We start from the raw sequence: 13,440 nt of genomic DNA, 5'->3' as shown, positions 1-13,440 counted from the left end.
CAATATATATGTTCTAAATACAAATTTAATTAACTCAAACTTCACGAGAGATTTGTCATTACAGTTGTATTGAGTTAGCCTACCAAGTGTTTGACAAAATGTCAAACCATTGAAATATGAAAGAAATTGATGCTTGATATAGATATAACCAGACAGGGTCGTTACATTTACATTCCAAGTTAAGAAACAAATTGAGATCAACAAGGATGTATCTTTTGAAGAGGAAGTTTCCATCAAAAGATTAAAAGGGTCTTCCTTATAGATAGACAACAAAGAACAAGTGGCACCTTAGGGTATGAACATTTATCCTGATCATTCTCATGAGATTCAGAGGGAATCCACTGAACTAGAAGAGACTTTTGATTTAGTTGATCCTATAGAACCAACTGATGGGCAAAGTAACGTTTCTATAGGTAGAAATGCACCTCTATGGGCTAGACAAACTATGCAAGTGGTAGGAAAATATGCAGCTACTTGTGGCACTTTTAGAGAAAGCAAGAGACCACAACAATTTTCAGAATATGCTGGCATTAATGAGTCACATCAAGTCTGAGCCTTCTAGCTTTGAGGAAACATCCAATCAGAAAGTTTAGAGAGATGCTATGTTAGAAGAATATCAGTCTATCATCAATAATGTTGTTTTGGATGTTGTACCAAGGCCTAAAAAAAATCACTTGGGTCTTCCAAGTGGCTTTTCAAGATCAAACATGCAGTTGGTGGAAGTCTTAAGTGTTAATGTTTAGAGCCCAAAAATAGAGATATCACAACATAAGAAAATTAAATAAAATGCACAAAATGCACAAAAGGTTTATCCAGGGAAAACCCTTGCACTTGAAGGGAAAAACCAAGCCACACCAGCAAAATATCTCTTTTATTGATAATAAAATATTCGTGTACAAGGCTTTCACTTAATTGCTTACAATGAACTGAGCAATCACATAAATAGATTGAATTGTGACGCTTAAGTTTACACAAGAAGGTCTCTTCAAATTTCTAATCCAAGACCCTCAACATTTCATATTTCCATGTGCATGCCTCTTTGCATGACGTATGACACGTCTTATACAATAATATTATCTTTAAATATTTTCACAAATGACTCTTTCAGCTGAAGATGACCATAACAGTGATAACACTCAAATTTCTATTTCAAAAAATCAGAGATAAAGATCTCTATTGCAACTACAATCTTTAACACTCCCTCTTAGCAAGAGAGATCTTTAGAAAGGCAGGCACACATAGCTGCAACCAAAGATGTTAATGATAATTCACATCATGTTATCTTAGTCATAACATAATTCACCATAGATATTTTATATAAAATTAAGGTCACACATGTGACTTTCACCATACCTACTTAGAGGGTGGAACGAAGGATTTAACCTCAAAACTTCTCCCAAAGAAGAATACATTTCAACCATGCCTATTTGTAGAGGGTGGTCCACCATACCTACTCATAGAGGGTGGAACGAGGGCTTTTACCTCAAACTTCTCCTAGAGAAGAGTGCATTTCCACCATGCCTACTCGCAAAGGGTGATCCACCATACTTAGTTGCAGATGCTGGAACGAGGGTTTTTACCTCAAACTTCTCCCAGAGAAGAATGCTTCAATAACTGAGATTATCTCTTAATAGAAACACCCTCTTAGTAGGGACAACTTTAATGGCCTCAATAAAATAGCTGACTATTGCATAAACTTGCAAAGGGTTGGACATCTCCTATCACATAACCTCCATCTGAAGCTGAATAGTCTCCCTTTCAATATGTATATTCATCTCATTGCTTCTTGTTGCTCCACGCTAATAATCAGTAGTCTCTACTCCTGAGAATATTGATTTCAGTCTCTGCTAATGAGTTCCTACAGAACAAATCACATAGAGGATAAACTATCACAGGTTAGGTCATACATAATAGACATATAAGCACTCTTTACTTAGAATATCAATTGCTTGGTGTTGCTTGCTCATCTTGAGCCCTGCTTACAAGAACTATAAAAGCATGCAGGATCAAGATTAGAGTAAATTATTGAAAGTACTTAGCTGAGCCCTGCCTGTCCTTCATATTGTATTACAACAGTTGCAGTGTCTCAAGAGCAGAGCAAATACCCTATCAGCCTAGAAGCTGTTCCTGTGCTGAGAACATCAAGCACCTATAAGAACTACTGCAAGACAAAGGTATTGTTTGTAAAGTTCCTTGAATGTATGAATGCCTCGGACTTGCAGTGCAAATATGCAGTAACTTGAATCTCCATTCGTGTGGCTATCAAGAGAAGGCAACACACTTCCAGTTGAAAGAACAGAACCACTAAAATACAACATCATATTTTTACTGTAACAATCATCTGGATCAGTGAATGAGCCACCCCTATAATAATCTGGCACAATCCTGATGGAACATTGAAATCAGAAGTCACAAGGGAACGAAAGACTATTGGTGAGCATATTTTTCCAAAGGGAGCCTCAATTGATGCAAATTTATAGGATTTCATGAGTGCACCCTCCCCATGCAATAGGGTTTGGGTTAATGACAAAAACTGATAAAGAACTTGCCATAGGATGGATTAGTAGGTTGAAAGGTCCGACATGCTGTCAAAAGCCTTTACCATAAATAGCTCAGACATACCATAATACTTTTGAGCACTCTAGCAATCATTCTCTCTATGCCAGATGTCTTCTTTTCAGCATTTTGCCTATCTTCATGGTTCCCATCTTTCAAGAACACTAGAGAAAATCATAGCACTGACATCATCCTTAAGATCATCACTGTCCCTGTTTGCAAAATTCCCCTTTAGAATGCTTCAGACAGAGCACACTGTCAATCAATTTTTAATAAACAAAATATGCTGAAGTCAAGCACCAGCTACAACCTTAACCGCCACAAGAATAGCATAAACATCTGACACCAAACATCTATGTGGCAAAATGATTTTATTCTATTTATTTGATTGGTTATAAAATTGGCCAGAGACACAACCACCTCCCTATAAGCAACATTAATCCAACTATTAACAAAGACAAGAAAGTTTTCAAACCGATATAGGTAAATTGTATTCTTGCATATCAAATTCCGAGACTATCCATGACACTGCCTGACATGATACATGCTTATAAAATCTCGACTAATACATAATCTGGCGTGAGTTCCACGACATGCACAAAAACCAAGAGTGAATCAGGCGAGAAATAATAATGACAAGAGTCACAAAAAGAAATGTTCTTTGGATAACCATCGGCAGCAGCATGTCATGTTCTCTTTCTGATTAAACTTTAAATGCCTTGTCGTTACACTGCACAAGACAAAGCAAGACAAAATAAACATATTAAAATAAAACACATATACATTAATCTTTTATACATTGTATATTCAAATAATGTTAAAAAAACTTATCTTCCTATTGTGTTTCCATTTCTTTAATAGCACCAAAGGCATAGACATGGCAAGAAGAGACATTAATATGCTCATGCTGCAAAAATCTTTAAATGAGAATGGATAATGAAGAATGACCAAATTGTAGAGCCAGGGCCACTGGTATCTGACTACGGCAAGATGGGGAAATCAGATCACTCACAATCATCTTCCTTCATGTCTTGGAATGCATAAAAGCAATAACCAACGTGTACAAAGCAATAAAGAACCAATGGTGAACACATGCCCAAAACCCTGATACAAGTGACTCAGAAATCCTTTTCATTCTCAAGAATGTAGAGAGAGGAAGGAATAAAAGCCAAAAATTGATCAGAGGACCCTGGTCAAAAAACAAAACATGAACAACATAGATTTCACACACAGAGTTGCAATTTCTACATCTTAGTTGGATATAGAACTTCTATTGTTGCCCTCCAATTTGGCTTGCAAGGCTCCAGTCTGCCATCTGTTAGGAAAAAAATGCATATACAATCGCCTTTCTTGATCACAACAATTAGGAGCTTTATTTTCGTTTCTTTAATACAACTTTGCACAATAAATATCTGCTACACAGAAATCCAAATTTCTACACAAAGTCATATTCTGAAGCTTCTTGATCACGCTAGATTCTGATTGCAGTTTTTTCCAACCTGGCTCTGATGCCATGTTAATGTTTAGAGCCCAGAAATAGAGATATCACAGCATAAGAAAATTAAATAAAATGCACAAAATACACAAAAAATTTATCTTGGGAAAACCTTCCACTTGAAGGGAAAACCTAGCTACAGTAGCAAAATATCTCTTTTATTGATAATAAAATATAAGTGTACAAGGCTTTCACTTAATTGCTTACAATGAACTGTGCAATCACATAAATAGATTGGATTGTGACTCTTCAGTTTACACACAAAGGTCTCCTCAAATTTCTAATCCAAGACCGTCAACATTTCATATTTCCATGTACATGCCTCTTCGCATGATGTAGGACACATGTCTTTTCACATATTATTATCTTTAAATATCGTACAAATGACTCTTTCAGCTGAAGATGACCATAACAGTCATAACATTCAAATTTCTATATCAAAAAATCAGAGATAAACATCTCTATTGCAGCTACAATCTTAAAAATAAAGAACTACAAAACAAGATTTGTGACAAGAGGTTTCTCTCAAAAGAAGGGGATAGATTATGAGTAGACACTTTCTCTTATGAGTAGATACTTTCTCTTGTAGCTTGTTTTACATGTATCAAGACTATTATCTCCATTGCATCAGCCAAAGGGTGGAAGCTACATCAAATGAATGTAAAGACTGCATTTTGTAATGGTGTAATTGAAGAAGAGGTGTTTATTGAACAACCAGATTGTTTTGTGATCCATGGGAAGGAGTCTCGTGTATGCAGTTTGAAGAAGGCGTTGTATGACCTTAAGCAAACACCTCGTGCATGGCATGAAAGGATTCATCAATGCTTGATGAGCTTGGGATTTTCCAAGAATGGTGCTGATTCAATCTTTATTTCAGTTAGTTAATGATAAAATCTTAATTTTGGTTCTTTATGTTGATGATCTGTTTTAAGATATTCTAATTGTTAAATGCAAGAAAGATTTAACCTTTGAGTTTTAGATGAAGGATCTTGGTCTCATGCATTACAAAGACCCAATGACATTATTCTTAGTCAAGGGAAATCCTGAATATATATTCTGAAGAGGTTTGGGATGTTGGATTGCAAGTCCATATCTACACCCATGGAGACAAATTTGAAGAAATTGAGAGATGTTGCAGCTAGCTCTAATTTGGTAAATTCCACCATGTACAGGCAACTGATTGGATCGTTGATGCATCTAGTGAATACTAGACCAAGTACTTGTAATGCAGTGAGTGCTCTTAGTCATTTCATATGTGAGCCAAGACAAATCCATATGGTTGCAACCAAGCGTATATTGAGATGTTTGCATGACACAATTGGATATGGCCTGAGATGTACTTATATGAAGATCTAAAATTACAAGGTTATTGTGATTTTGATTGGGCTGGGAGTGTAACTGATATGAAAAGCACTCTTGTATGTTGTTTCAGTTTGGGGTCTGCCATGATTTCCTGGTGTAGCAGGAAGCAAACCTCTGTGGCACAAAGTACTGTAGAAGCTGAATATATTGCAGCATGTGTGGCTACACAATAAGCAGTGTGGCTTAAAAAACTTCCTGCAGTATCGTTTGCTCAAACAATGGAGCTAACCGTACATCACTGTGACAATCAAAGTTATATGAAGCTTTATGTCAATCCAGTGTTTCATGATAGAACAAAACATGTGGAGATCAAATATCATTACATCAGAGATATGGTGCTGAGGAAAGCTATTCAACTCAAGTATATTTGCACTGATGAATAGACAACTAACATTCTCACCAAGCCTCTCTCTCAAGTGAAATTTGCACTTTCTTGAGGCAAGCTTCGGGTTGTGGAGAATGTTGCTCTTGCTGAGATGGAGTCTCAGCATTGGTGATTTTTTTTATGCACTACAATGCATATATCTCTAAGATGGAGAAATATGAGGCGAACGCCCTTGAGAAATGTGCTCTTTCCACTCATGGGTGTAGGCATGCTTGACATCATATTGAGAGATTCTATGATATCACATTGAGTGATTCCGTGATGGGTACTTGTTTATATGCTTCTTTCCACATGGGAGTAGCTATGGTGGACATGACACGAGTGATTCCATGATGTTGTTGCATTGAGAGATTCCATGATAAAATCTTTTCCACAAATGGGTGTAACTATTGTGGTTGTCATATTGAGAGAGCCATGACATGGATATCTAAAAAGATACCTCCCTAGATGAGAGGGAGTGTTGATGATGTAGCTTCGGGAGATATCTTTCTTCATGTTTGAGACAGTTGTCTCTAATTGCAAGTTGTTGGTTGTCCTTTCAACATGATGTGTTTGTTATTCCTATTGTTAATATTATTTGGAGACGTTTGTAATATTCAGCTGGTCGTCTTTCTTTTATTGCCAATGATTATTCTTTCATATGTTCCGTTGGCTTAAGGCATTGAATGGACAAATCGTTTCATATACCCATATGGTGGAGGGATTGAATGGACAGACCATTCAAGATATTGAAGAGTAACCCTCTTGTGCAACAATAGTTGTTTCATTTTGACATGACAAAGTAACAATGAATAGTCTGTCTTTTGTGTGGTGGTGGGCTTTATTCTTGCATGGTATTCTCAGTTTGTCTTATTTTATGGTTTTGAGGTTACCATTTATGATTTTCCTTGTGGCAGTGATTGTCTGTAGCATTTATTATTATTAGCAGACTAAGAATTGTGAAGAACAAAAAACACTTATTCTTGTTTTGAGTATTTTTTGTAATCGTTGTTAATTGTTTTCATATTTGAAAGAGAAATCATTATTGCTTCATCTTGTGTAGTGTAAATCAGACTCTTGTTTATCAATAATAAAATAATATTTGTGGCTGGGTTTTTCCCCTCAAGTTGGAGGGTTTTCACAGGTAACTTCTGAGTTTTTGTGTTCTCTAGTCTTGGTTTGTGCTGTGTATGTCGTTTTTGCTCTATAATCAACATATAGTGCTCAGAAAAGTTTCTTTTACTTATCCTGTGACCGACTTTACTTTTACAGAGAAAATTCAAAACTGAGGACAGAAGTTTGCTTTTGTGAAAATAGATAATTTCACTGAGTCAGTTGTTATAATATATATCGTCAGATATAAATTCTAAGGTAGAAGGTTAAACAAAACAACTTTTTCTGTTTTTTCATAGACACGCATTAAGCACCAATTAAAACATGGCACTCTATATACACAGAGTTCTAAACATCTCTTTTGTAAACAATTGCTTGTTATCCCTCAATATAGTTTGGTTATAGCATGTGTATGTTGGGAACTCCATATGTATCTCATTAAAAATAAGAACAAGCTAAATTTCACATTTTTGTGAGGTTTGACTGCATGGTTTCATTATGATTTCTGGGATTTCACCTGTTTATCTTTGAAGATTTTGTTAAGAATATGTGATTATATAATCAAGGAGTATAGTTATTGTGTTTAGCTCTCTGAGTAAATTATGGTGATAAATGTGATCAGCTCTATAACTTTGCATAGGAATGAGGTATAAGATAACTGCTTCACAATTGTCTGTCAACTTGTTTATTGTAATGGAAATTGTTTACTTGTGACCTGGCTCTATAAATTTGACCAAAGCTTGAAAGTTGTTATTATGCAGGTTAAGTAAGAAAGGAGAAATTTGATGGGGCCTCGCCAATGTCAAGTATGTGTCCATGCAGAGTCCAAGTACAAGTGTCCAACATGTCTCCTTCCGTAGTAAGTCGTCCATCTTCACATGTCCACATTGGTATTTGATTTGTTAATGGGTGATTGAGAGGATTTTATTTGATCTCCAATTATAATTATGTTCACTTTATTAAACGACTTTATCAGAATTCTATCTCCTCTAGTGAATATTCTATTTTAATAATTAAATTCAGGAAAGAAGTTGAAATCTCAGTTTATTGGCTTTTGGATTTTTTTTGTAGGAGAGACTCATAATCCTTCTCTCACCAAACAACACAGTACTCTAGGCCAAGCTTTTTCCTTATTTAAGGTCTTTTATCTGCTTTTATGGTATGGTCCATACCTATACTTTTGTCATTCTCTTTCCTCTTCAAACTCTTTCTTATATAAAATTTCCTCCTCTCCACTTTGAGTTTCAATCCCCTTGGACCACCTTTGCTGCTTCCTTGATTCTTGGCCCCATTTTTTTTGCACGTGTACCTTCCATCACCCTCTCTTTGTTTGTCAACATTGTTTATTGAGATGCCATTCCTGTAAACTTATTGATATTAGTTTTTTAATTAGAATGGTGTCTTCTACAGAATAGAGGAATTCCAATTAATGTGAAAAACTAGTAGGGCTGTTGATCAGATAAAAGACACTTGATCACATCCAATGATTATCTTATTTTACTTTACTGGTTCAAGTTCAGGGACAAGTGCAGGTACAAGAACCTGTCATGTGGGTATATGAATTTTTATTAGGGGTTTGGGTACGTATAGGTACATGTGTGTGTGTGTGTTTATCTATATATGCATTATATATACAAAAAAAAAAGAGAAATATATAGAATTTTTAAACTAAACCATTTCACAGTATGGAACTTGATCATTGATCAATGCCAAACGTCAAAGATAAATATTAAATGGCAATTGATAGTTAAAATGTATTTGAATAAGCCATATCAGTGATATCATATATGTCTATTTCACAATACTAAAGAAAGGCATTACAATTACTGAATTATAAAATGTAGTTCATGAATTATGATTAAATGTTCATCAATCATGAAAGGGAATATTTAGGAAATCATTGTCTATTGGATTTATATTGTCTGCAAGATCAAGTTCAACATCATTATTTGAACCTGTTAATGAATTGTGGCTTCGGTCAGATTTTTCCTATCAATGAAATCAAATGCATAAGTGGCTTATCAGCCTTGAGCATTTGATCACCATCCTTCTTTTGTATACTGCTATGATTATGGTTATCAATTACATATATATATGTATAATTCTATAATATTGTATATGTATATTATTAAATATACATATATACTTGATTGAGTTTGATATAACAATTATTAATCACACTGTTGACATCAATTAATATATTAATTAGTTAGTGATTGGTCACGAGTATTTCTATATGGGAGACATGTCTCCACACTATTATATATATAATGATTGATGAAATTATCTTGTAGGGTACAGAAATCAATAAGTGCAAAGCAAGATACAGCAGCAATATCTCACATAGAATCTGCATATACGAACAGTGATTACAATTTAAAATTCTTATAACCCTTAAATCTGATGAAAAATCAACATTAGAGCAGGTTTCCTACCTGGCTGTAATCATGGATAGGAGTTTACAATGGACTCACATCAGTCGTGATGAATCTATGGTCCTGCAGTTGAAGGGCTACCTCCTCCTTCGCTGGAGACTGCAGGTTGAGATCATGCAGAAGGGATGCGTTTTGTATAAGAAACCTCCAGTGATATGAAATTGAAAAAGGAGCCGCAGATGAGGACTGGGCCCAATAAGGAAGAATACTGCATCATTATAAGCAACACTTGACGGTTTTTTTTCTAAACAAAGAGTTTTGCCTCTTCTTTGGCTCTTGCTAAGTAAGTTGTTAATACTCGATAATAGAATCATGGACGATGAAAGAACATCAACCAGTGAATGAATATTGTCTATAGAAATAGCAGAAGTAAATATTCAGGAATTTCATTATGTTGGTCTGCGAACATGCAAGTATTGCAACTGGTTATTGAGAATTTCAAAACACATAGGTTCATCTTATAACCATTATCTAGCACTGGAGCTTCCTTCACCAACATCCATTCAATTCCATCATAAAGACTTCATGTCATTTATATAGATTTTTAGTTCTGTGAAATGAGACACGAACACCAGTTTGGGAGGCAGGACATTGATACTTGGGGATTGGGTAATGTAATATATACTCAATACAAGCCATACTCATATCACATTAAAAGGGGAAAGCATAACAGTACTTTTCGATTGAAGACTCTATTCGATCACTTAAATACAACTGTGTAATCCATCTTAACTTGCAACTAAGATACATCTAGTTTTTTTACAGTATACAATATTCCTTCTGTCATTTGAGCTGAGTTTTCCTACAACATAAATGGGTCATCAAGCAAAATTAAGTCTGCTTACAATTCTGTGGCCTATTTTCTGAGCTTCTGTTTTGGACAAGGGTGATTTAAATTTTTTTTTTTACAGGTGTTGCCAGAAGCGGTTGCTTGACAAACGTCATCCATTCCAAAAGAATTCAGAAAGAATGTTGCAACCTCCAAATAGAGCAAGAGGAATTTCTGAGCAATTATATATCTAATTGTTATCATATTATCCAATAGTGCTTAATTGTCTGCACCCATATGTCCAACATTAAGCATAAATTTTATGATATGCAATTGCATTTCAAAAATATCAAGTGCAAATATATGTAAGATAACATATAATATCCATTTTTACTGAAATTATGCTTTGCACAAGTAGCAAGCAACCTTGAACCCTTCTCAAATAACTAATACTATTTGCATTAGAAAGGGATTTTTCTTGGCTTTGGCTTTTGTTGTTTCAAACCCTGTTGGTTCTTGCTGCTGTATGGATGTTTCTACATCCGTGCTTTTATTTGTGAGGGGGGTGTCTGTTTCTATCGTGCCAAAGAACCATGCCGAAAGATAAAAGGCAGTCCTGTATTTCCTGTTGTTCTTTCCTCTGCTGGAAGAACTTATGTGATTATAATAATTCCATAAAGTTTCAATTAAATGTATGATATGGATGAGCTTCACCCATTAATCGGAATATATTGGTTGTCCAGAAGCAGATGCCAATCGCCTCCCTTGTTCAAGCAGAGAGCATCATAGGCAGAAGCCAAAACAGCCCCATTTCTAAAATGAGTTGTCAACTCCTAGACTCTGACGAGTGATGCAATTTCGTGGTCTTTTCTTGAGGTGATTATATACATCAAATAAGCTGCTCAAATCACATTGGAGAAGAAGATATATGTGCAACTTAGTGTTGGGATTGAATTAAGATTATAGTACAAATAACATATGAGAAACATATTTTAATCTTCTTGATAGCAAAAAATGGTCATGGCATCGATTTGTTGTGATTAATGGTTAACGCATATAAGCAAACATTTAACCACCAAATGAATGAGTGACTCCCTTTATTTAAATGGAATAAGGTGTTTGTCATGTTCTGTGTGAAACTTCACATATAGTTTACAGGAGAATATAAGATGGATATATCAAATATAAGCCTACTATTGAAACACACTTAATATGCTTGGACTTTTGTAGCAGATGTTTCATGGAGATCGTATATAGTTGAGTTCATTATAATTAATTCATGGACTACTTGACGTGGGAAGATAAAGAGTCATCGATAATCAGCTTTGATCACCAAAAATCAAAGTTGTCATAGGTGATATGAAAAGGCTTGATATTGATAGTTAATGAGACAGCCATTAATTATCATCACAACTTAAACACTAATCGTTTTGGAGTGGGTTGACAGACTACTGTATCCAACACATTCTAGATTAGGGCAGCAGGGGATGTGTCCTCCTTCAGAGATTGAGAGTATTGTCCCTTGACTTTGTTTCATTCCTAACGTGCCAAGGATCCTTCAAATTATAATAATGTTGTCACCATGGAATCCTTGTTCTTACTGGAGCTATTAATTCTGATTGTTGTAAAGGATTTGAAGCAGGGCATTTGTTCAATGTCGTGTGAGAATGGTTGTGCAGTGCTGATCTTCTTCATTAGAAACTATACTCATAGCCTGAAGTAAGGACCGGTCTTATATTTGTATTCTTATATGTACTACAAGAGCTATTTGCCATTTTTTTTCTTTGGTTCCTAAGGATGATCTTGCAGGAAAAGAAGAATGGTGTATTAGGTATATTGTGGAGGCATTTGTGTAGGACTTGATCTTATGAAAGTAACTCCCTAGTAATCTTGGATCTAGCACTTTAAGTTTCATGTGAATCATGTCAGATGATAAGATACTCTTGGAGCAAGATATTTTGGATGATTGAGATTGTGTGAATAGGGCATGCCTTTGTGACAAAGGAAGCAACTTAAGGATCTACATCAGTTAACATTTGACGATATTGACTAAGAGGGAGTACACCATATCGAGATGGTTTCTATAACATTCGAGGCACATTATCATTAATGAATAGACGATTGACATTCTCGCCAAGCCTCATGCTAAAGAGAAGTTTGTGTACTTCTAGGATAAGCTCGATATATTGGAGAATGAAACCTTCGCCGAAAAAGATTTTCAGCATCAGTGATCTATTAATTGTATCTTTATAGACTCTTCCCTTTGGGAGAAAAGGTTGAGGTGGAAGTCCTTGTTTTCACCCTATGGGATGAGCCATGATGGGTCCTCCCTTTGATATGTTTCATGGTGGATGTCATGTGTATGAGTCGATGTCTTCATTGGTTCAATGATTAATGAGCTCCTGCGAACTATTACGAAGCAATTGGAAAATATTTTCCTATTATTAACAATGATCAAGAAATGAATTTATACAAGAGATTGAATAATGTTTCCTTAAGAAACAATCGTAAAGAATATAAACATTCTATTCTAGAAACAAAAAACTAAATATTAGAAACATTCTAATATTTACAGAAGAGTATAATAGATAACCATTAGATACTAAATAGAGATATTAGAAACTATCTATTATTGTAATACCCTCACTTAATGGTTAATCTAGAGCACAAAGCTGTCAAAAAGTGTAAAAGGCAGATTTTGTTTGCTCAAGGTGCTTCGCACTATTCACTGTGGGCTGTGAACCAGATTGCTTAGATAGGGCAGCTAAGTGCTTTCGACATTCAACCTTCATGTGACCAAACTTGTGGCAATAGTTGCATTGAATGTTCTTCTTCCAGGAGTCTTCTGAATTTGGAGTAGAGGATGTCTACTAAGAAGATTGCTAATGGTACTTTGGATAATGCTCCAAAACTTCGTAGAGGAGAATAATGCTCCAAAACAAACTGCAAAAAGCCATGTTTTTGGGAGAAAATCGAAAAAACCGAACACGATTTTTCGGTGAAAAGTCAATCAAAACCCAACATGATTTTTGAGGTGAAAAATCAGTTAAAACCTAACATGATTTTTGAGGTGAAAAAACAATCAAAACCTGACGATACAAAGCTTCGCGGGAAAACCCAACAAATTTTTTTGAGGAAAAATTACAAACCAACAAAGGAATTCCACACAACTTGGCACATTATAGAATCAAAATTTTTTAAGGGAAATTTATAGAAACCGATAAAAGTTTATTTTAAGGAAATTTTTTTTGAAAACCCATAAGAATCTTTTTTTATAGAAAAAAGTTATGAAGACCCACCAGAATTTTTAAGGGAGAAGGCAAAACATGAGACTTTGCATGGTAAA

The 13,440-nt window shown here is 35.1% G+C and overlaps 1 protein-coding gene across 2 annotated transcripts in view; it reads left to right on the top strand.

The window, feature by feature from the left end:
• Positions 1–13,440, top strand: part of LOC149579403 (HIT-type Zinc finger family protein) — a 168,253-nt gene that overhangs the window by 20,545 nt on the left and 134,268 nt on the right. For both annotated transcript variants that reach the window (XM_089832511.1, XM_089832517.1), the window contains one exon: positions 7,652–7,749. In XM_089832511.1, coding sequence (XP_089688637.1) covers positions 7,676–7,749 — 74 coding nt within the window. In that variant the 5' untranslated portion in view covers positions 7,652–7,675. The remainder of the gene's footprint in view (positions 1–7,651; positions 7,750–13,440) is intronic.

Source organism: Cupressus sempervirens, chromosome 1 (assembly GCF_028749045.1).
Source record: "Cupressus sempervirens isolate cs-2001-9-10 chromosome 1, ASM2874904v1, whole genome shotgun sequence".
NCBI lineage: Eukaryota > Viridiplantae > Streptophyta > Pinopsida > Cupressales > Cupressaceae > Cupressus > Cupressus sempervirens.
Note: the sequence above shows the minus strand (reverse complement) of the source record. Positions and strands in the feature narration are given on the sequence as shown.